The sequence below is a fragment of the Rhea pennata genome, chromosome 9 (assembly GCF_028389875.1).
Source record: "Rhea pennata isolate bPtePen1 chromosome 9, bPtePen1.pri, whole genome shotgun sequence".
Classification (NCBI taxonomy): domain Eukaryota; kingdom Metazoa; phylum Chordata; class Aves; order Rheiformes; family Rheidae; genus Rhea; species Rhea pennata.
Window position 1 is genome coordinate 2,805,970 of NC_084671.1, and position 24,078 is coordinate 2,830,047.

At 34.6% G+C, this 24,078-nt stretch overlaps 1 protein-coding gene across 4 annotated transcripts in view; it reads right to left on the reverse strand.

Annotated features, from left to right (window-relative positions):
• The window catches only part of IFT80 (intraflagellar transport 80), a 62,686-nt gene that overhangs the window by 4,635 nt on the left and 33,973 nt on the right, over nucleotides 1–24,078 (reverse strand). For 3 of the 4 annotated variants that reach the window (XM_062582520.1, XM_062582519.1, XM_062582521.1), the window contains 11 exons: nucleotides 16,847–17,026; nucleotides 14,057–14,175; nucleotides 13,117–13,191; nucleotides 11,665–11,828; nucleotides 7,331–7,395; nucleotides 6,568–6,703; nucleotides 5,547–5,694; nucleotides 4,607–4,778; nucleotides 1,668–1,757; nucleotides 1,397–1,569; nucleotides 124–247 (listed from right to left, as the gene is read on the reverse strand). In XM_062582520.1, the coding sequence (XP_062438504.1) occupies nucleotides 124–247; nucleotides 1,397–1,569; nucleotides 1,668–1,757; nucleotides 4,607–4,778; nucleotides 5,547–5,694; nucleotides 6,568–6,703; nucleotides 7,331–7,395; nucleotides 11,665–11,828; nucleotides 13,117–13,191; nucleotides 14,057–14,175; nucleotides 16,847–17,026 (1,446 nt within the window). Of the gene's footprint in view, nucleotides 1–123; nucleotides 248–1,396; nucleotides 1,570–1,667; nucleotides 1,758–4,606; nucleotides 4,779–5,546; nucleotides 5,695–6,567; nucleotides 6,704–7,330; nucleotides 7,396–11,664; nucleotides 11,829–13,116; nucleotides 13,192–14,056; nucleotides 14,176–16,846; nucleotides 17,027–24,078 lie in introns of those variants that run through there. The other variant, XM_062582522.1, reaches the window with a different exon arrangement.

The window sequence follows — 24,078 nt, forward strand, 5'->3', positions numbered from 1 at the left end:
AACCAAGGAGAGTTCAAATGTATGACCTTTTTATTATTTTCTTTTTAGCACAAAGAGTAGGCTGACCTAAAGTGGATGCTGAAAAAGCTCACCTAAGGCTGAATAATTTCAAGGAATACTTACACCTTCTGCATACTGTAAAAACCTTTTGTTGGTTTCTTTTTTACTGAAGTCCTCTAGGAACTTTTGTCGATAAGCCAGAACTGTGTCAACATGTGTCTTGTGCTTGACCGCTAGTTCTAGTGCCCTAGAATAAAACAGGAATAAAATGGGATTGTCAGGCTATATAAATGCTCTGGCACAACTACAATCACAATGGCTTTGCAAAAAAGACATGCTGAACAGTGTCTGGGCTGCAGGCAAAGATTTCTGATCTATAGTGCCAAGCAGTTTTACATTATTACCAATCACAGGAGGTTAAAAGTAGCCAACATGTCATATACTGTCTGTCTACTTTATGATGCATATTAGGAAAAACATCCAACAATTTATTTCTGTTCACAATTTTGTCTCATGATTGGAGTCTGACAGGAGGAGGCTTTTTATTTCAAGGAAATGGAAAAGAAGGCATAGGCTTCTGTGTTCTCAATAAAAAGGGGCAAAAGGAATCATTTTCAGTAAAGTTACTATAGTCAGGAGTTATAAAAATCTCCTCTGAACAGTGTCATTTTGTGCATCCAGAGCATATGCTATGCAACATTTAAGAAAATTTTAAAGGTGAGTAAGATTAGCCATTGTATTAAAGTAACTAATTACTCTTATATGTGTTTTCTTCTCAATGACATAAGGAATACTTCTATTTTATACATACAGCTTTTAGATGGTACATATTAGGCAACGCAACAAAAAACACAGATATATGCTTCTGGGGAAAAAGACCTTTTTGCCCACAGTGACATATGCAGTTAGTAGTAAATGGCCTCCTAAGATTCTGTTAGAAAACCTGGGTTGTTGTCTAAAGGAAAAATTTTTCCTATCCTGTTTTCTCATTCATATTTTATCCACCTACACACTGCTGGGAGTCTAAATGACTATATATCTATTTTTAGCAACTAGATATTTCAAAACAGCTTTAATTCACTGAGGGTCACATGCAGTTTGAGGTATTACTAAGGATGTTTCCAGGTTGGCAATCATGAAAAAGTAAAACATCATTTGAAAATGTTTCAGATATTTATTACAGAATACCATTATCTTCTAAATATGACAGAAAAATTAACCATTTTACTTTAGTGTATTGTTATGATATGATTTACGTCATCTTTTTACAGCTCTGAGCAATTACAGATAGGAAATCAGTCAGCTAATTATCTGGAACAAAACAAATGATCCAAATACTTCAAATGTTACCTCAATAAGGCAGCTCATAAACATACTATGTTTAGAGAAATACTACCTATCCCAATTGTAAAGATTAATGTTGATTTGAATAGCTTGGTAAATAAGGCCTGTCTGAAGAAGCAAGGTTTCAGCTTCCTGGGTATTTCCACTGAACAGCAGTATATGAGCCATCCTTGATTCTTTTGATGGAAGATCTTTGATGAAATTGATAAACTGAACTTTGTCGATCTGTTAATGAAATGTATGATAGTTTACTAAGGGAAGTCGATTAACAAAATTAGTTTTGCAGTAATTTAACTAGGAAATAGTTAACTGCATTTTCTTACCTCACCAATTGACGCATATGCAATTTCTGCTGTAGCCATATCTTTATTGGCAACTGCCATAGCAGCTAAACAGGCCCACATAGTCTGATCCTGAAATTAAAATAAAATACAACTTCTAAAACCTCATGAATTTAATATTATACTGAAATTGACTTCTAATATAAATTATAAAAATCCTGAAAATATTCTACCACGATACCACATTTCTCAGTTATGTCATTCCCTGTACTGTGGTCTAAATGTTTTAATGGAAATCCACTACTAAATTAATTCTCAGAGCCCCTTCATTATAAAATTTTTGATGTTGTGATTGACAATGTGGCTAAATGAATCATTAGTTTTCAGTAGCTCAGCCAGTAATGAGCTGTTGTCATAGCATCACTTTTAGAACCTAATCACTGGTGCCACTATCACACTACTTTTGGAAATCAAACACTGGCTCAAGTTACAAAAAATTATTTTAACCTGGTTCGCTTTAACCTGGCCTCATAAATAATTGTGCTGGAATTGATGCTGACAAACTGCAGCACGGGGAACATGGACATCTTAGGAAGGCTTTACTGCCAAAGCCAGTATCTCATTAAACTATGCTGTTACAGTGTCATAGTTTCCATAACAACCATAAATGCACTTTTATCATAAAGGTACTACAAATTGAAGAGAAAAAAAATCTTGATAGGAGAACAAACTATGAACCTACTGAAAAGAGAACTTCAGAAGTTCTGTCTCCTTTCAGAAAGTACATTTAACACTTAGAATTAAGAATTTTAGAAAAGCTTCACGGTAATGACAATTTACACCTTTGTTCTCTGTTTTCATGACTCTTGCATTTTTATGCACTCTTAATAAAATCCCACAAGCTCAGAAAAACCTTTAGGAAAATCCTAACATTTTGATAACTTCCTTTTTCAAGTCCGACTACATTAGGACAAAAAATATATTACTAAATTACACTAGTTAATATGGCTACTATGTCTACTACTAGTAGTAAATAGGCTACTATGTCTAAAAACATTAATTCAGACAGAACAAATATAATTTTGAATGTACTTGTCAGTCCATATGCACCCTGGTAATAAAGTTGTTTTTAAGATTTTCGTTACATATGTTCAATCACAAGTTTGGAAATAACCCGTTTTTGCAACGTGGACAGGTTTTCAGGAGCAGCCTGAGAGCCCTGTTGATTTAAACCACAGTATACTCTCAGTTTACTGAGTATGTTCTAAATGTCTTCCCATATCCTGTCTTACGATCACGATAGTATGTGACAAAACGATGAGACCCACTGAAGTCAGTGAAAGACAGAAAGCTAACCTGAGGCTGTGGCTTCATTGCCAGCATCCCTGTGCCTGGTCATGTATTCCCACCCTTTCCCTCACTTCCATGATTTAGGAAAAGTTCATCATTTTTGCCGACAGCACACATTTGCAAGGTTTAAAATTGTTCAGAGAACTGAATCCTCATAAAATCTTTCTCATATTCTCTTCCCACTTCCCTGTTTAGGTGATAAAATGCTAAAGCTCAGCCTGAAATTACGTAAGACCATGTTTCTAGGATGGTTCTGTTCTCTCTTTGCTCAGAAATATCGCCCTTTTCCTTATTACTGATCAGAAACACTGTGAAATGTCTGGTTGCCAAAAATCAGCAAAATAACTCTGTATCACCATGGAGTTTTAGAATCATGAAAGAGGAGCAAAGAACTCAATGCACAGAACAACTGCAATGGCTTTTCGTTTACGCTGATTTAAGAGCATTCCAGGTCTTCCCTTAGCCCAAACACAGATTATGAAACACAAAGGACATTCACGTCATCCCGTTCAGGTGGTTTTCGTTTACCTTACACCTAAGACAATAACTTTCCTTTGTAATCAATAGAAGGGAGAAGTGTTCAAACACTGAGACCTAAGTACCCGAGATGCCTAGAAACACATGATGTGAATATTCTCCACAGCAAAAACAAAGATTCTGTTACAGTCTTTCTTGAGAGAAAGGCCTTACACACTTGTTGACAGATGTGGACTAGTGAGGAAAAACTCACTAACAGAAAACAGGGAGAAGAATATGACAGTAATATTACCATTCATTAGAAAGCACTGAAAAACTTTATTCCTTAATTCTTTGGATAAAGCTAGCCTTAAGAATGCAGCTGAAGCATGAAAAGATGGTAAAAAAAAAATCCTCTGATTATAAAACTTTCATAGTAATCAGAGAGAAATGATAGTATGAAAGCTACCACCCAGTATAGGTGTTCTGTTTTTAAAGATGTTACATCTAAATTACTCACAAAGCTAATATAACATTGGATTTGAAATGCCAGTTCCCGCTGCCAAATACTGCAATAAAAATTACTGAAGGGGCAACACTCAGAATAAATATCATTATACAACCCAAACTATCTAGAGGTGTACTGATTTATTAATGCAAATAATACATACTTAAGGTCATGGTAATCATACAAAAATGCTAAACTGTTTTCTAAGTGTTAGTGGGGCAAAAGGAGGCAGGTTTTTTTTCGTTGTTTTTTAAAGACTGCCAGACTCACCTCATCTGTGGCTGTTGTCTAAATACATACAAAAGAAAGCAAAGGAAAAAAAAACAAGTGAAATAAAATATGAAAAAATACTAGATAACTGTACATGGAGATATATATATATATTTAAATTAGTTATACTAACGTCTAGTCCTGAAAAGTTAAGCATATTACTAACTTTCATGAATATCTTTGTTTAATCTTATTTACACCAAAGACCAAATGGAACTATGAATTTTCATGATCGGACCAAAAATCACCAGCAACAAAGTAAAAAGTAAACAAGCAGTTTGACGAATGGAAATAACTTAACATTTCAAACGCAATTATCATTACTGAAGTAATACTTTAAAACATAAATACAGTATTTCAGTGAAATTATATCTGAACTTTGCCAATTAAAAATTACCTTGACAAAGCGACACAATCTGACAGCATCTTCCCATTTAGAACTACTAACATATTCATGAAGAATCGCAGGATAAGGTGAAATATTAAGGTGAATAAGTGAACCATCTGCTCTTCTAACTGTTATCTGATTTCCTACAAAGTGCACAATCTGGGGATTTTTGCTAAATTCACTGTTTAGAGAAAGATAGATAAGTTAATATTCACTCCTTTCTTAGTGAAAAGAACAGCAGGAAGAGAATAATTATATTCTATTTTCAAATCATAAAAAATCTGAGCATCTAGTTATTTAACATTCAATAGGTACTTGCAAAAGTAAAGTGATACTTATGCATATTCACTGGCTGCAAGGCAAATGCAAATCAGGTATTTGTGCAAATACTAGATTTTAAAGTACTATTTTCAGTTAAAAAAAAAAGGAGAAAAAAGGCTTCTATGATTCCTAGAATAAAGTTAAGAACTGAGGTGTACTATTTGAAGAATTTCATATCAAAAAGTATTGTAAGAAGGGAGAAACAGACATCAGTACTTCTTAATGGGAATGTTCCACAGGCTGAAGTAGTTATCTGTGACCAAATATTTTGATACTTTTCATTTAAAACAGATGTTTTAAACAGATCAATTATTTTATTTTCAAAAACAGCCAAGACAATATTTCAAAAGATTTGATTAAAATTTTGCTTCTGCATCAAAATAACATTCTAATTTTAAATTGTACTGTTACCATTTAAAATCCAAACATCATAGTATACCTTATAAAAAGCTTCTTCCTAATTCCCTGATCTAGAATTAAGAATACAGAAGGAATTTTGGATACTGCAACTCTGGCATCTATTTCAACTGGCAAAATTAACACAATTCTTTAATAAACAAGTAAATAATTTGAAAAAATATTTGAAATACATACTAACACTGTATGAATCAAAAGGATGTATTATTACCTTGCATCTTTTTCATACAGAGTTTTTGGCAAAAGATCTTTGTCTACATAGACCGTGTTGGGGTAGTACCACACCGTAAAACGGGTATCCTGAATCCCACAAAGTATGTTAGAAGTGTCATTCCAAGCCAAAGTATGAACCATTGTGCCTTAATTTAAAGATAACAGAATATTATGCATTTCCACAAGAACCTTCCAAACAACTACATACTTCTTGAAACTGTATTATTAATAAAGGAGGACTTACTAGCTCTTTTTATAAGCATTAGTCTTAACCCCCTAGTTTGCAAGGTAAAATCTTACAAAATTGAATTTGGCTGAAAGTTATATGTTTCTGGCATTCACATTCTTCATTTCTGATTTTAATAGACATAAAGTAGCTTGGTATTGTTGGTTTTATACTGTTTTTTAAGACTTTATTGATAAATTATTAGTATGCAGAAGATACAAAATACTAGAAGCAATGGCTCTTCATGGCTTCTTAACTGTTGCTTCTTAGTTTCTCTACCGAGTGCAAAGCTAGCTCCTTTTTCAAAATACCTTTTTGGAGCTAGTTTTGAGAGTGCAAATCAATATGAAAGTGAAGGCCAGGCTCCACCCTGACATTTACTGAATCATGCGTCTAGCTACAGAATTTAAGCTTTTATTTTAAAATATCATGTACTTAAGAATTTGAATCATCAAGAAAAATTCTGAAAGATTCTATATTCAAACGGCCTGAATAATTCTGAGGAATACAAGCTTCTCCGGTATTGTCTTTATTGCTTACTCTGAAATATAACAGTAAGTGCTTGAATGTGAACAACTGTTTTACTAGTAATGACATAAAATTACCAGAATTTAGATAAAACATACTAAAATTGTTTCCATCACTATCTTAAGGAAGCCACAGGACTATTCAGAGTGTTTTGACAAGTCCAATTTCACCACTAATTAAAAAACTAAATTTTGTCTCTTGTGCTGGATGAAAAGGTATCCTTCTGCTAGCATACAGTTTAATGTTTTTAAAAAATTTTTCTTACCTATTTTGACAATCTTCTGTTCTTTTCCAAACCTTTTAACTGAAGTAATGTGAAGATCTCTATTCTTATCAATAAAAACTATCTTTCTTTCACTTGTGAGTCCCTTCTGATCCAAAGCAATCTCCACAATTTCTGTCTAAAAATGAGAAAGAAAATACCTCATTTTTATGCTGAAGATCTGTATTAGAGAAAGCATGTGATATTCAAACAAATGAATGCCTTACTAAAACCAAGACAAACTCTTTAAAAGTAGGATTGTTAATGCACTTGTTATCCCCAAAGAAGCTGCCTGATCTTGCTTTATTACCTTAAGTCCTTTCTTATATACCAGAAGAGTGAAGAAAGGTAAAATACAGTTCATGCAATCATTTTGAAGGAAAAACAGTAAAAACTCCATTAAAGACTGACCTGTGTTCATGCACTGTCTTTTCTTCAGTGTTAGAGGGACCTGAGCTAATAAAATCTGCTTTGAAGTACACACAAAGGAACCGAATTCATCAGTTTTACTGCATAACACAACCACTCACCTGTAGTTTCAAACTCTTATGTGCATGGGATATCCATGTCAGTAACCAAAAACAATATATAGTACAACCTTTTGTATATCAACACTGCATATAGAATCTAATTATTGTTATAAGAATCAACTAGATTCATCAAACTGTTCTGTATCAAGATTTTGATATAGCCTTTAATAGCTTTTCGTTACTGATTATTACTTTCAAAATATAATCAGAAAGAGGCACTATAACCTTCATCTTACCGCATGGGTTAGAGGCTTTCCATCACCCAGTGGTTTTCCAGATAAAGCTTCAAATATGTAGATAACTGAAGAAAAAATGTTATATGGTTTATTAATTAATGTTTCTTCATAGATTTTACAAGTAGTCCCACTCATTTACAGGGTATAATGTGTAGATACTTATTACCACATGCTTGATTTATCAGTGACTTTGATATTCTGGTCAAACAAGAATTTTAAAATGTTAAAATGTTACCACCATAGCCTGCTGAGCATAGGAACACTCTCATTTTGAAATCTGAGTATTCTGTGAGAATTCTTAAACATCAATGGTTTTGGAAGACATGTAGCCACTGAAATATCATATTATGGACTAATTCTGAAGCAAGAAAACCAGCATTTTACTTCCTATCACAGCTCAATGAACTTTTTACAGAAATTACACCCATTTCTACCTGATGCAGGTAGATGGGTTTGTACCCCGCACTCTGGATATATTTACATTATCAGGGCCATCTGATTTATTTAATCAATCTCAGCCCATAACTTTGATAAGTATGAAAGTTGCGGAAGTGATACCACTGACTGATACATTTTCCTGATGAATTAGCCTCAGATATATAGAAAGATGTCCTTTGAGCTATTGAGTAAAACACTCTTCAGAAGCATTTTCCAATTTGTTTCAGGCAGGATTATATACCTGGACACAAAAAATGGCTTTTCAATATGTCATACCTTCCTAAATCAACATTTTTACACATCTTTGGATTTTTGCTAAGAGATTTTCTTCTTCCAGAATCTCTGTAGGCCAAAGATAATGGGGTGAAAACTGAAATTCTTAATGCAGTGGTCTTTAGCCATATTTTATCCCAGGACAGTTTAGAGTTTGTGCATATCATAATAATTCATTCAAAAAAACCTACCTCATCTTTATTTCTGGGATATCCGATGGAGACTAGTAGTTGAATCCTTCCTAAAAGGAAATTTCCTGTGTGTGTGTGTGGGGGGGGGGTATGTCTACATGCACAAGCACACACATCTGTTCACAAACTACCCATAATACTACATATATTGTCTGTGAATGTACACACACATTCAAACAGATGCCTGACTAGCCAGACTACTCAAACTTAGTGAAAACAGTAACATTATTATGAACATCAACCGTAATATAAGGCACAAGATTCAGCCTTAGTTCAGGGAAATCATATAAGTGACAGAAACATTTCAGGTGCTTGAGATAACCTATCCCACCTGAAACTGCAACACAACGCCTGCAGGTATAAAGTATCAGAGGTATATACACTTCCATTCCAAAGGATGGCGATGTTAAAATGTTACTGCTGTGTGTTTCTTTCAATATGACACAGGATGTTGGTTGGAGGTCAATGGTTATGCAGGCAGAAGAAAAAACCCTAAGAGCAGGTGTTCAGAAAGCACTGGCTGAGTTTGCAGAAGAGGGGAAAGAGTTTTGCACAAGTGCTGCTTTCGGCAGCTGGTTAAATATACACAGGAAAATTAGTTGTTCCTGAGAAGTGGTATTTTTCTCACTTCTATGCATGGCTCCCTACAAGAAATTTATTTTGATCTTGCTACACAAACCGATTTTACTGCTGCTATAATAGCTACAGAAAGAGAGATTAAGAGGTTTTTAAAGAAAACTATCATATCTAATTGACAAGTAAAATTCATGAACTCTTCATTAACACCTTAATCTACAACACTTTTTACAGTATTTTAGTAAAGATTTTTTTTTTTTTAATCTGGAAAACTTCATTATCCCTTTACAATCTCCTAGAACCTAAAAAATGGATGTATAAATCAAAAATATAAACAAAGGTTATTCTCTCACTTAAAAATATCCAGAGAAAGGAAATGGCTAATATTTGTCTTTTAACATAAAATTTTATTGTCATGCAAAAACTCCTTGCAAGTCTTTTTGGAACTGGATCCTCCTTCTTCTTCCAGTTTCATCAGAGAATGTGGAAGGACTAAGCACAAAGATGCTAGTGTTTGTTCTGGACTACTGAAAGAAGATTCAAGTAATTACATTGCAGCACAGCAAGTTATGCTTTTTGCTCTGTTTTAGGGTATGTGAGCTTGCAGAGAGCTCCATGCTACCATATGTAAACTGCTTCTTGCATTTAACTGAGCAACCTGAGATGCTTCTATAATGCACTGCATTATGAAAAACAGACCTGTCCTCCAAATAGGGGAAAAGGAAAAATGCTTCCACTAGGGCGAATCTAGAAGAATAAATAGGCCTAGAAAAGCCACAGCTTCCTGTGCCAAGAAACTGCTTTCCCATACGCTGGCTTATAAGGCCCTTCATCTCTGCTAGTGGGATTTGTTTCTAAAAAAGGGGAAAAAAAAAAAAGAAAAGAAAAGAAAAAGAAGGAAGAAGAAGAATGCCACTTCTACCCATTACCCTGATGGAAGCTCCTATCAACAGCATCCTTTAGAGAGCTTGCTTTGAAAACAGAGCCAGGAACCCAGGTTCTGTAGATTACAATTTTGAGGAAGATTGGCCCATACGCAGAATCGGCTGACAAGACTTTCAAGACACTAATAGGAACGGTTAGAGGATGGAGATGCTCTTTGGTCTTGCTCAGAAAAGTGGGCAGGGGAATGGGGCAATACAGTTAGCTTATCCTCAAAATCTTAGATACTTGTACATATAGACAACAGACAATATTTATGGATAAATCATCTATATAATCTCAATTGATATAAAGCACTTCTATTGTTTTTACTGTAACTGCATCAAAGGTGTCAACAGAGCAACACAATAGAGTCTCTGTTTTATACATATTAAGTAACATCTAAATAAACACACACACATACACACACCAAGTAAAAGAAAAAGAAAAGTCAGAAATAAAATGCAGCTTTTCACTTATGCACAAATTTTTGAAAACCACTGCTTTCTTCTGAATAATGTATATATTTTTACTAATTAAAATCCCTTTTAACTAACAGCTATTTCAGATATTTTTAATGTCTGAGGTCTTGAGGATAATTTTTCTGTAAGCCCATGTCCTTAGAAATTAAATGCACTTCACCATCATGTTATTATTCTTAAAAGTAATTATCCAAAGAAAAATAAATCATTTGTTCTCATATAAAAGATAAAGATGTACAATAAAAAAGACTAATACAGAAGCTGTATGGAGCAGAAAAAGTGCTTTGTAACAAAGAAGTGAAACAAAGTCTCCCCTGATTTTTCTTTTGCTTAGGGAGGAATATAGTAAAGGGTTATTACAGGTTTCCCCCACCCCACCCCTCAATCTTCAAGTAATTTAAGTTGCAGGTTATACTCTCAGAAAACCACCATGCAATCATTACTAAAGAGTTAACTCACTGCCTATAATTAAGACTAGAATAAGAGATTGCTGGAATGGGTTGAATTACTGTCAGTTGGAACTACTGGCAGGAAGTTTCCACTGTTTCATTCCAAGGTAACAACAGCTCCCACTGGTCATCCTCTTACTGGCCATATCACAGTAGGATATAGCTATAGGTAACATAGCAGCAGTGTACTGTAATATTTATGTGGCCTATAAATGACACAGTTCTGAGGCCAGGAGTCAGTGTGCCATGACTCTTTCAGTGATGCACTTCTCCAGCAGGCACTTAACTTGTACTTAAATTGTTGCACAGGCAAACTGCACATGTTCTTCAAGAGACAGAACAAAAGACGGAGAAAAGTTAACTGAAAATATTCCTGTACTCCTCATTAATGCAAAAATTTACCTGAAGGAAACTTGGTTATGTTTTATTTTAAAATTACAGCATTTTGGTGTCAAAACAGAAAACTGTAGAGAGTCTTCAGGACCACTACAGTGAGAAAGGACATCATAGCTCATGACTGTGGTCACAATAGCTGTATATAAAACTTACATGCTGTAAAGAGACAAAACCCCAAAAAACCTTTTAAAAAAATCTGAGAACTAAAATTAATCACAGTTGATGTACCAGAGACTTCTAAGAGCAACAGTCAAACAGAAAAAGAGAAGTTTCTGAGGCACTTCTTTAGAGAATCAGATGTAAGAGAGAAAACCTACACTTCAAGTATTTTTTGTATATGCTCAGTGGTTCTCCAGTGTATTACACATGCAATTGGAAGGTCAGACATATACTATTCTTTCAAGTTTTTTAAATCAAAGTTAAGCAAAACTCATAATTTAAAGTCATTTTTAGAATAAATGTAATCTTTATATCATAAATAAAGCATTATTTCTGCTTCACGCTTTCTTTTCACCCTAACTATGCTAAGCACAAAAAACAAACTCTAATGTTGAAAACCTCATAACGAATTATTAACAAACACAAAAGTATTAGAACTGAGAACATACCCTTTGCATCAGCTTTGTCTTTTATTGCTAGAGTATCATTACTCAGAGATACTGTCTGGGCATTTAAAACATCTGTTCTCATTCCTGGGAATTTTGGAGAGGAAATTAATCTTCCTTCATAGGAATATAAATAAAGCCCTCCACCATCTGTAAGAAGAAAATGCCTACAAAAACCAACAAAGATGCAAATCATTTAACAGTACAGAAAAGAATGATGACAGTTTCAACAATTTGAAGGTAATTATCCAATATTCTGCACGTCCTGCAACTGTTTTCTAGTTAAATTACGTAATTTCTAAACCTTACATTTCAAAGTTGATATTCTCAAAGCTCTACATGGATGATTTCAATTTTCATGTGGATGTTATCTTTTTTCACTCTAAAAAATATTTATTATCTGTAATCACTATGATTTTCAAGTTACTTTTCCTTAACAGCTATTACAAGATTTAAATCTTACAACCTGTGATGATATTGCATATGGCTTGCACATAGTATTCCAGACACACCACTCCACAGGAGAACTCTGACCATTCATTTTATACTGTGTGTATATACAAGACAACTTAAATGCTTACAGCTACCTTTGAGATAGTATTATTACCTGTATCTCCTTCTTTGGTATGATTGGATTATAATTTGAAGTAGATAGAAGATGCTTCTTTTAATTAATTGATCCCCATATATTAAGATGCAGGTCTTCAATAAAAATAACTTATTTGCAGGAACACATTTCAAACTTTTATGCAGAATACAAATAATGCATAGCAGTGACTGGTAAGTAACATCTATAGTTCACAAGTGTAAACCACAACCATGAACAAAAAGCCAATTGTTAAGCCCCCAACTATTGCATACGGTGTTACTGTCGCTGACATCAAATGCTGTGAGCACTATGCTGTGTTATGCTGAAAACAGTTGCCCAGGGATAATTGTCTAAGAGAATTAAGACTAAAATCAGAACTCAAGATTTTTGACTCTGCTTCTACTCTTAGCTCTTTAAAAGATTCTCCCTCTACAAAGGTTTGCGTGACAAGTGATTTCTCAGGACGTACTGCTGAAAAAAATCTTACATTGAGAAAAATAGTCTGTTCTTGCATACATAAACATAAAAATAGTTTCATTTTTCTTACATATTTATTTGGTATTACTCACAAAATAAAAATCAGAGACCAAATATTATTTCTATAAAATATACTCCACTTTAACAATATAAAACATGAAAAACCACATATTAGTCTAATGTCAGAAGACCTACTCTCTACCATAAATAAGAGTCCAAACATGTACATGTAATATATGAAAATATTCATTACTGCCACCTTATCATAGATACTGTATGGCAAATGGTCTGTTCATTTTATCAGCTAAGCCTTCACATGCTGCTTACAAATACTGAAATTCTGTACATTTTAAGAAAAAAATCTAATAGCATTACAGTAAGTGAGCTACCTTTCCGCCTGTAGAATTAAACTAACTGTTCCTTCCTTCAGGTCAAAGATAATTGGTGTATTCCAGTTCTTCGTACTACAAAAGAAGTAAGTTCATCATCCATTAAAATTGCTAATCTTCATATATCACTGCAAATACAAAGCTGAATTTGCTAAGTAAAGCATACACATTTTAATTATTTAACATTCCTATAAAGGGAGATTTTTGAAGGGAAAACAGCATTTAGGTAGCCAAGTAACATGGACAATCATGCAGTATGATCCAGTAACTCTTCTGCTCTGCCTTTATTTTTTCATTCCTTCACCTTAGCAGTAGCTGATCCAGATACCCGAGTAACCATCAACATCACATTTATATGAAACAAACACATCTTTAAATAGTTCTGAATAGCAGTTCAACTTTTTTGCAATGATATGGAGATAGGATAGAGATCTCTTGCATACCTGACTATGGCCTGGATTATGGTTCAACATTAGTCCACTGAATCGCTAAGTAACTTTAGCAATTAAGACAGAGTATCATGTTCTTAAAACATGATGTAGGATTGAATTAATCCTATTCTATTTCAAAATAATGGCATGTCAGAAGTCCCCTGGATGGAGCCACCTAATGGGAACAAACACACTGCCATCCAGCCACCATATTATTGCTGCCTCTACCTGAAAAAAAAAGCTTGCAAAATCTTCATAGCAAGATGAATAGGCAACAATGGCACCAGCAAAAAGCTGAAGAACTTGGAAGAAATAATGATGGGGAGGGCAACTTTACTCAAATGTATTTTGTTGTATATTACGCTAGGTTCCACAGAATATTTCAATTGGTGTCAAAAACAAATAGCATATAAACGCCACTGTACTTCAAATAAAAGTTTCTGCTACTAACTTATGACAGTTACCTGAATTCAAAATTTAAAAAAGCTTCATGAATTTGTATTACTTACGAAAACACATAACACTGAAGAGAAGTTGAAACAACCAAATGCCCGTAGTTCAAAGAGGCCTTAATAACCCTGTCACGGAATTCCAATAAATCTACTGCATCGTTAATTACATTGCGCACCTAATTAAGAAAAATTTTTAGTTGAATAAAATGACAGTAACTGAAATGTAAACAAACCAGTGAAATATCATATTCTTATTATAAACACATGCTGATTCTACTATGCTATTAGCACAAGAACATACCTACATAGAATCAGGCACTTTCACAGCTATGCTGAAAACCTAATTCATAGGTTCTATAAAATCTGAATAAACATTGAATATGCTTTTGAAATAATTTTGCATTAAATATTTTTATTTGCTAGTCTGCTTTGTGTTTAAACAGCCAACTTGTAAAACGGTCCATCTTCCTGAATGGATGTTTTAATTAAAATTCAAAAGCATAATCTCACCTAAAATAGTGCAAGAGTCAATTATTAAAAACAAATGGACTAAAGCCACCACAACAGCAGTAATGCTCAAGGTTAAGAGATGAAAATAAAAATTACTCAAGAGCTGGAAGTTCATCATCTGGAAGTGAAACGAATAAATAATGCTTAACTGGAATATATCAGGTATAAGCACAATATTACACATGAGGTTGATAAAATCAAATATGATCAAGGATGTCTGAAAGTTCCCATTTTAAGACTCAGTGTTCAGATGCAGATTATTTAAACATTCAAAATGTAATCTTCCATTGATCCCATCAAAGCAATTGAACTATATCCAAGATTAGGGCACACATATGTTGTCTAGATGTTAAATATCTCTGGTATATATTTTAATGCTACCACACACTGGAATAAGTGAAATTTAGTAGAGTTGGCCTATGTAAGCAGGCTATGCCTTTGCCATTTCTGTGAAAATCAGCTCAAATTATTTTTCATTAAAACAACAGTTTGTTTCTAATCAGAAATTTCTGAGCCCACAGATTCTAGGCAGCTGAAATCTTTTATGACAATTTTTTTTTAACATGTCACTATTCTGACGGTAACTTCTCTTTGATTTCTTCCATTCTTTTATTTTTTGTAAACAAAGACTGAGTATTATTATGAAAGTCTAGAAACCATTTCCATAGACATATTAATTGCTGTGTCTACCACAGCAACAAATCCACAATTAATTTTGCTGTTGCCATACCGGGTGAAAATCAACGCAACTATAAATCTTTTGTGAGCAATGTTTTCCTACACGAAAACCTACATACAAATAATAAAAATACATACAAATAAAATAAATGACTATAAAATAATGAAATAAAACGTTAATCCAGACTCATAGTTAGTTATACTTCCTCAGTTGTTTGCATATTCAGACTCCTTGGAGATTACTAACAGAGCCCATCTGTTACGAGTCGATGTCTGGGAATGAAAGAAGAAATATGAATTTTTACCTGCTAATTTGTCTTCTGTGTTCCCAGACACTGACTCATATTATCCCACCCACCGGATTGAGTTGTAATACTGCATTTCTGTTGTTACAACTTTTCCCAATTACATATTAAACATTAAAGAACCAAGACCAAAAAAAAATGTAAGCGTCTAATTAGGAATTCAGGAACTTGACTTCAATATTGATAGTACTGGCCTGGTCTCTAATACGCTATGTGTAATTGGGAAAGTTTATAAGAATGGAAATCTTGTATTATCCCACTGTTCACAAAATGAATGTTATGAGTCAGTGTCTGGGAACACAGAGGACAAATTAGAAGGTAAAAATTCATATTTTTGTATTAATTCCCAGATATTTGGTAACCTACATGTGGAGTCAGGCCAAGATTTTCAAATGAAGGATCCTAAACGTAAGCTCCAGAAACCACTGTAGGGGCCTGCCTCATTTCTCACAGTACAGAGACTTGGCACCTCCCACTCAGGTCAATGCATATTGCTGAGTTTTTAAGAGATGGAAGCACTAAGTAGGTACCTGTAAAAGTGCAAGAGAAGCCTTAAGCCTCTCTCATTTTGTGTTTTATTCTTGGTGTCCTCAGTGTAGATACTTAGTTTGACTACAGCTGTTCGAATGCTTTATTTCCCAAGCATTTCATCTACTAAGTCTTCATTCAAGGACCCTATTGACTGAAACAGCTTTATGGTCACCATCAGCAACCAAACTTATGTTGAAATGCAGTAAGACAGCAACATTCATCATAGCTTCAGTAACAGCAGACACATAGTAAACCTTACCGAAGTAGTAGTCATTACAAACTGCATCAATGCCACCAACAACTCATGAGCGCAAGTAAGATTAAAAAAAAAAAAAACAAAACACTCCTGCATACTGTCTACACTTGTTTATATGCGCACAGCTTCATCTTTGTTGACAGTTATTGTAATACAATTTAGGTAACATGATTCTTTGGTTTTGCTCAATGCATTCATATTGTTTTCTGCATAAATACTTTCATTATACCTAAAATTCTGTCTCTGTCCTGTTCTTACAAGACCTACACAGTTAATTTCACATACTATTCAATGACCTTTGCATTATTCTGGAGGATAAGGTACTTCTGAGCTACATAATTCTACTTCATCTGCTAGTATAGTCTTATTTACACACATCTGATCTCTTGTACAACTGATAATTATTTACACTACTTTCTCCCTCTGATCATTCTATGGTCCTATTACATATACATGAAAAAGATACCCTTATTCATTATTTTAGGATAACAAATTCAAATTGTGTATTAAAAAAAACCCTTAGAAAGTTACTAATCAGAATGCACAGTTTCGAACTGTGAAGATTACCTCCATGGTTCTCCTCTTAATTAATGTTATTTCAAAGTTCTTCCACTCCCAGCGTTGCTCCACAACATGGGCAAAAATGACATGTCCATTTCCACATGCTCCAGCTAGTTGAGTTCCATCAATAGACCAAGCAATATTAAATATACTGCCAGTGTTTGGTTTCTCTAAAGCATAAGACCACTTGCAGAAAAAGAGAAAAGAACACTTAAAATTTTATCATACTTCATGGAAATGATTTATTGTAATAAATAGACTTACAGTGTTATTCATAATTTTAACGAGATTTATCAATGAAATGATTTTTTACTATAATTTAAACAAGCAAACCAAAGAGATTAGGTTTCTTAAGTCAGATTACTTGAAAAGCAGGAATACAAAACCAAAACTTCTGATACAACAGAAATGAAAAATGTCACAATGCCCTGAAATGCATTAGATAAGTTTTATCTAGTCACAGTATATTAAAAATGTACCTAATCATTTATAAATCTAGACAATCACTTTATAAAAATTACATGAATATACTCAGAAAATTAATAAATTGGCTACATCGGTACAGTAAGCTATGACTGTATGATGCAGTCAGTTTATGCTGCAGTGACAGCAGTTCCTACATTCAGTAATAGCAAGGCCCTGGCAAAATGAGTCAGTGTAAGGAAGACCCTCATGATCTAGGGAGAATTGCAAAGCTCCTGTGGTGCATCTCTCCCTGCTTCCTACAAAAGGAACATGGGTGGATTAAGAAAAAGCCTGAAAGCAATGCTTTTACAGTGTTCTGATCCTAACTCACAGAGGATCCTAGGTACCTTGTCTCCCTTTTTCTATGATCTCTGTTACAGTTATTTTACAGAAGCAGGACACAGTAAAATTCCAAGTTGCTACACTTGCAAAAATCTCAGTCAACCCGCTCCCCCTCCTCTAAGGCCCCCCCAAAACCCACTGCTCTACTATAACCAAAGTAGTGATGTCTGGCCGAACTTTAGAGAGAACCAGAAGCAAAAGCTCCAAGTTTCTCGTTCATTTCAGACTAATTCAGAGGTCTGGGGTAAACCTTTGCGTACTTTGAGAACTGCCTGATGGCTCAAAATATACAACAAATGAGAAAAATTATCATTTCAAAGGCCCACAGAATGTACTCTAATTTAAGGTGCTTTAAATAACACAGCAAAGAAAAAGACGGTTGCCTTTGTCTTCCTTAATAGGACACAGACCTTAGAAAGTTTAGAAAATGATAACATACAGTATCAATTATTGACAACAATTAGTACTTTTCCTCTTCTACCTAGATTACTTTACAAACACCTACAATTGTTTTTGATTCAGCTCTGTTTTGAAAAGCCTGAAATATCTGATATTACACTCTTCAGAAAATATACTATTTGATCAGCTGTGCCAATCTTCACCTATTTGAGTAATTCTTCTGTAGTATTTGATTTTTAATTAAAAAATCATTCTTAATTTAAAAATAGTAAAATTAACAGCTCACATTGTTGTAAGAACTTTGTTCAAAGTCCCATTCCTCTCAATTCCACAAGCAGACTAAAGGCATTACATATTCCTAGAGCATCAATATTCAGTGAAATACAATCACATATCTGGATAGAATAGGACACAATAAACTCTTTAACTAGTTTAGAACACAGAATTAACCTCTTGTTATGGAAAAAAAATAGCTAGAATGTAGCTAACTAAGTTTTGAAAAACAGGAGTACGATGCAAAGATACCACAGGCTTTTCCATTAAGCACAAGAAATAAATGTAAGTGATTTCACAGATCTTTTCTAAGGCAAAACATTTAGCTGCCCAGTGTTTTTCAGGATGTAATGGCACTCTGCTGTACATGTCTAGAACACAAGCTCTAAAACTCAAAGCACTCTACAGATCTTCCAAACAAGAGGTAACCAAACATCGCTTGGCTTATTTTACATTATCTGCTAGATCACAACCTAACGTGGTATGGGCACAAGTCAAAACCCTGTATTTCAGAATCTTTTTATTAAAATAAGCAGTGTGCTTGCTTTCCTATACGGCTAGAAATTCGAAGCGTAGGCAAGATGACCGAACTGTACACTTGCCTGCTACCAGGATTTTGCAAAGTGGAAAGGCCCACTTGGGGCTAAAGAGCGTGTTTCTGTGGTACGGAGGCCAGTTCTCTAAATAAAAGCCCTTAACGGCTAACATATTTTCCTTCATCTTCTACTACTGGCTTACGTCATCTGTGTCTATTAAAAACACAGTTATCAATTTGGTTTGTTGTTTTTTAAATGGAGACCCAAAATTACTGGAATAGCAGAAAGTTCTGCAAACCGAAGCGCTCGCCTGCAACGAAGCTCACAGTGGAAAATGTAGCAGGGACAAGCAAATACGCTGCTTTGCCCGAGCAGCTAGCGGATCTCAGCCAAGTGCCACGGGCACTATTACACAATAGTTCACCAACTGTGGACTAGCTGCTGAAAGAGACTTTATTAAACAACAAAAAAAGGGAGCCTTATCAGCACATAAGCTGCATAGTAACATTTTCGTTGCTTGCCAGCCCGCTGCAGGTGGCACGTTCGCGTGTGGCATCACAGACCAGCATCCGGCCAGCTGCAACAGGGAGGCAGGGGCAGAGCATGCATTTTAAAGAAACGTTTTGTTTCTTATCCCTTGACCACCTGTATTTTCATTCTCCCTTCAAGTTCAAACAGAAGAGAGAGTAACAGAGTGCTTCAGATCACGTCCCGCTGGAGAGCCCTCTACCTTTGTCGCTCTGTGAAATAGGAAAGGTGACAAATCACTGCCGCCACTCATCAGCCGCCTAAACAGTCCTGCATATTCAGGTAAAAATACAAAGAAAAAAAAAGAGTAATTCAAGGAATAACTAATAACTGTTATAGTTGATGGAGGGTTTGTTTAATACCTGAGAGATGAAATAAAAATTACCTTTACTAACAGGGCAAGCAACTGACTGGGGGTAGCAGAAAGGCAAAACATGAGACTTGCAAGCAGCTTCTGTTATGCTAATGGTAACAGAGTGAATGGAAATGGTAATGGAGTGAATGGAGTACATGGAGTGCAAGTCAACATATGGAGGCTGTTTTCAGATAACTCTTTCTTTTCCAATATGTTTTAATCCTATTAATATTGCAAAAAAAATAAATAAATAAATAAAAGCCCCAAACATAAAGAACAAGGAAAAGGTTTATTAAAAACAGCATTTGCTTTTTTCCTTCTGATCTGTGGCACAAATGTAGTTAGGAGAGAAGCTTACATTTAATGGATAACATCAGGAAAAAAAGGAGATACATGTAACAATTTTTATTTATTTCTCAGCCTGAGTTAAAGGCTGATCTAGTTCTTCTCATTTCCCTCTGAAATATAAAATATACAAATAGCCTAAGCTTAACTTTGTTCCTTTTCATTATTCAAATTTTCTCCAGTGAAGAAATTAATTCTTAAATTCCCCAAGCTTTATGTATGAGATCCCTCTAAAGTTTAGCTGGTTGCTCTTAATGCTTTATTTCAAAAAATAGAAAAATTTTCAGACCAAGACACTTGTTTTTTCATTTCTTGCATCTCACAAATACAGTTTGTACAAATCACCGCAAATCTGAGAACCTGATAATGGATCACAAAATTACCTTTTTAATAGTCTTTTTATCAAGGTTTTAAAATGAAAAGCAAATCTCAACTATAGCCTCTTCAAAATTGTGTACTAGAATATTAAAAAAAAATCTTTGAACAATTGAAAAATTTACTGCATATTTCTTTAAAGATTTAGCCAAATATATCTGAAGTCTTCAGAAGAATCAAATCACTAAGAAAAGACATGTGATTGAAGTTAAATGTAGACTTTCGACTCTAATGGCTTTCGGATACATGATATTATACTAAAGGAGAAACAGTTGGAAGAAAATACTCACCTAATGTTTCTAACATATTTCATATTCTGATTTCTTTTGCAGTGCACACAAAGCCCATGAAATACTCAGTTCTTCACATACTCACAGTCTTCATATGATTTATATTAAATGAAATCACAAAAATTACATTAAAATAAAGGTGTCTGACTTAAATGTTCAACAGCAAGGAAACACAATGGGATGAAATTCAACCTCCCAGTCGTGCTAATGCTTTGCAGAATACTGTACAAGATCACCTACTGAGTTAAGGCTCTTTTACTGCCTGTGCACGAGGGTGAACGAAAGCCAGAATGTCAGCATTGGCTGAATTTCCCGTCTCAAGGACTCAGTTACAAGGCTTTGGTTTCCAGCGCTCTCAGCTCACAGACATGCCATTCACTGCCTATGATTTGCAGTTGGGGAAGCTAATTGCAATTTTTTGGGAAAAGTCCATAGCCTACTCTTCTGCTTCAACAGAATGAATTCCGTATGAGACACTCCATCGTAATCAAGAGTATAATCTTTAACTTCTGTCTGGCATCCATATATGGCAAGTGAGTAAGTTCTTGAGTCGTAGGACAAATGATTGCACCAAGCACACTCACAGAAAACTCTAACTGTCCTAAATCTGAGATGTTTTTCACAGCTGGCCGGATGTGATCCATCTGAGAACAGTTTGGAGAAGCACTACTTCAAAGCTGGATATTAGGATAGTCCCAAGTAGACCTAAGTCCTTTCTAAGGTCATTTATCTTAGATCAAGAATCTACCCAGAAGTTAGAATGACCAATAAAGGGGCATCAAGCCATCTATAAAGAACCAGTTCAAGGAGCCTAAGGAAAATGGCTTTGGCATTACTCTTTTACGCACAGCAGATGTATCCTCTCTCAAAGGTAGAATGTATTTCAACAATTATGTTTTTTAATCAAAAGTTTAGTTTTCATTTATTTCAAGTACTTACTAAAATACTTCCAGATTAAAAACAATATTTTTTTAAATTGCAAAGCAGTCATAAAGCTGTACCTCCTGTTTATTTCTAAAAGCTCTCAATATCATTCAGACCACTCCAACGATTTTGTACTCCCTGAAGATGTCTGGTACACTCTTCACATGTAAAAACACTATACTAAATAAAAATCACTTGGTTTTCCATTAGCAAGATAGGAACAATTTTTTAGAATTGAAATAGTTGTCATGCATCTCCTAGATATACTGAGTTAAAAATTCAGAATATAAATACGACTAATTGTTTCAATATTAACTGCAGTGCTGCAATACTTTGGTATTAGTATTTGGCTTATCCTTTTCCTGTTTCATATTTAATTCTGTATTGAATACAGTAACTATCTCAAAAACAAAACAGTAGTTATAAAAGTTTCATGATATTAAATAAATACACAAAAGCAATAACTACAAGCTTCCCTCTTCTGATTACACAATGTAGTAAAAACGATGATGCACCACAGTCTTTGAATACTGTCTCATTTCCATAAATGGTCACTGAGTAAGCTCTTGAGATGTAGGTCAAATGATTTCAATAGACAAATTCAGAGAACTCTGTGTCCTAGGAATGAGGACAGTAATTCACATGTATATTACTGATAGCTCCAAGACCCAACTATGAAGGATCCAGATAGCAATGATTTCTAGATCAAATGCCATAAATTAATTATCCACATAATATCTTAGCATAAATACTCTGAAAAAGATAGTGAAGAAAGAGTGCTTTTTGAAGTGATAAAAATACTTTAAAAATAATCCTGATGGCAGCTATGCAAAGAATGGTTAGTCATTTCTGGCAGGCCTTTGCTCACAAGCACAAGGAATTTCATATGGGGAAGGCTGACATAAGCTTAACTAAAAGCTGAGAATGCTAAGCGTCCTGATGATGTGTCAGGATCGACACAGCCAGCATACCTAAACTGCTGACTTGAGCAATAGGACTTTGTTTATGAAAAGAAATATGTATTCTTCACTACAACCCTTTCCAATCAGAGAGCAAATGGGACTAGCAGAGAAATAGGCATTCTTGTCCCTTACTGCCCTGACTAATACAAACCCAGGTGAGCGTGCTATAACCAGCCTCCGTTCCTTGCCTGACGCTTAGGAAAGTTTCAGCTCCTAATAACTGAGGAGCTCTATTTTTTAATGGGAAGCTTGGTTTTCCTTGTGCCCCAGAGAGGCCTTCACATTGGTGCAGAGAGAAGTGGAGAACCTTAACATTTGGTGGACCACCAACCTGGTGCGCTGTAGCACACCAGCAGGTTCACCCTACAAAACCCAACCCTTGGAAGAGCCAGGGAGCTGATTCACAAACGTGGAGAATTTGGCAAAGGGAAGGAGAATTGTGACAAATCAGAATTTTGCTTTTTCTAGATGTGAAAGGACTATTAAAAGCTTCTTTGAAAAACTGACATAGAAAATCACAAAAGAAGAGCCTCAAGGATAGTTACTTAGAAATGTTACCTACAAAGAAGTTAGGTGGAATCTGATATCTGAAAATATAATAGAGCCTTAATGTCCATTACAGCTGGCAATCAGCTCGCAGTTCTACTGAGCGAGGAACTGACGTTTCACTGCAAACTGCTCAAAAGCTTCACTTCAGAAAATGACTATTCAGTTCCCAATATAATGGCAGGTAAATCAAATCTTAACAAAATTATAAAAATCAGTTATCCAAAGCAAATCTATATGTAGTTGAGTTAGAAATGCCTAATTATGCACACAAATACAGAACTAGATCATGGGAAATACATATGGAAATACATACGTATATATGTCTGCATACACACACATATACACACACACACATTTGTATTTTACTGGATATAAAAATAACAATTTTACAGTAAGGTTTTCAATTCTAACCACACGGAAATCCACAAAAGACTCTATAAGTTGAAGAGATAATATGCATTGTTAGAGGTAAGGAAATCTAGTGCTACATATGAATGTAGGTATTTATAATCTGAAGAGGAAAAACTCTCACAAGATTGCGGAACTACAGAAGCCTTCTTAAATATTTGTTGGACTTCAGCCTAATAATTAATGTGAATTAATCATGTGAAATAAATAATGTGAATCATCAAGAACTGACAAAGTCACTACCTCCAAATGAGGCATTATGCTGAATATTAGAAGGACAGAATATAGGCTGTATATTAGAAGGACAGAGGACATCTAAAATTCTCCTAAAGTTCAAGTACGTTCTCATAATTATTAGATCTATGAAGAGCAAAGACCAATGTCTTATCAATAATCACATAGGACAAACTGTCCCATATAAATTCTTAACCTTAAAAAATGAAATACTGATGTAGTTCTTTAAATAGATTGCTCCACATAGATGCTC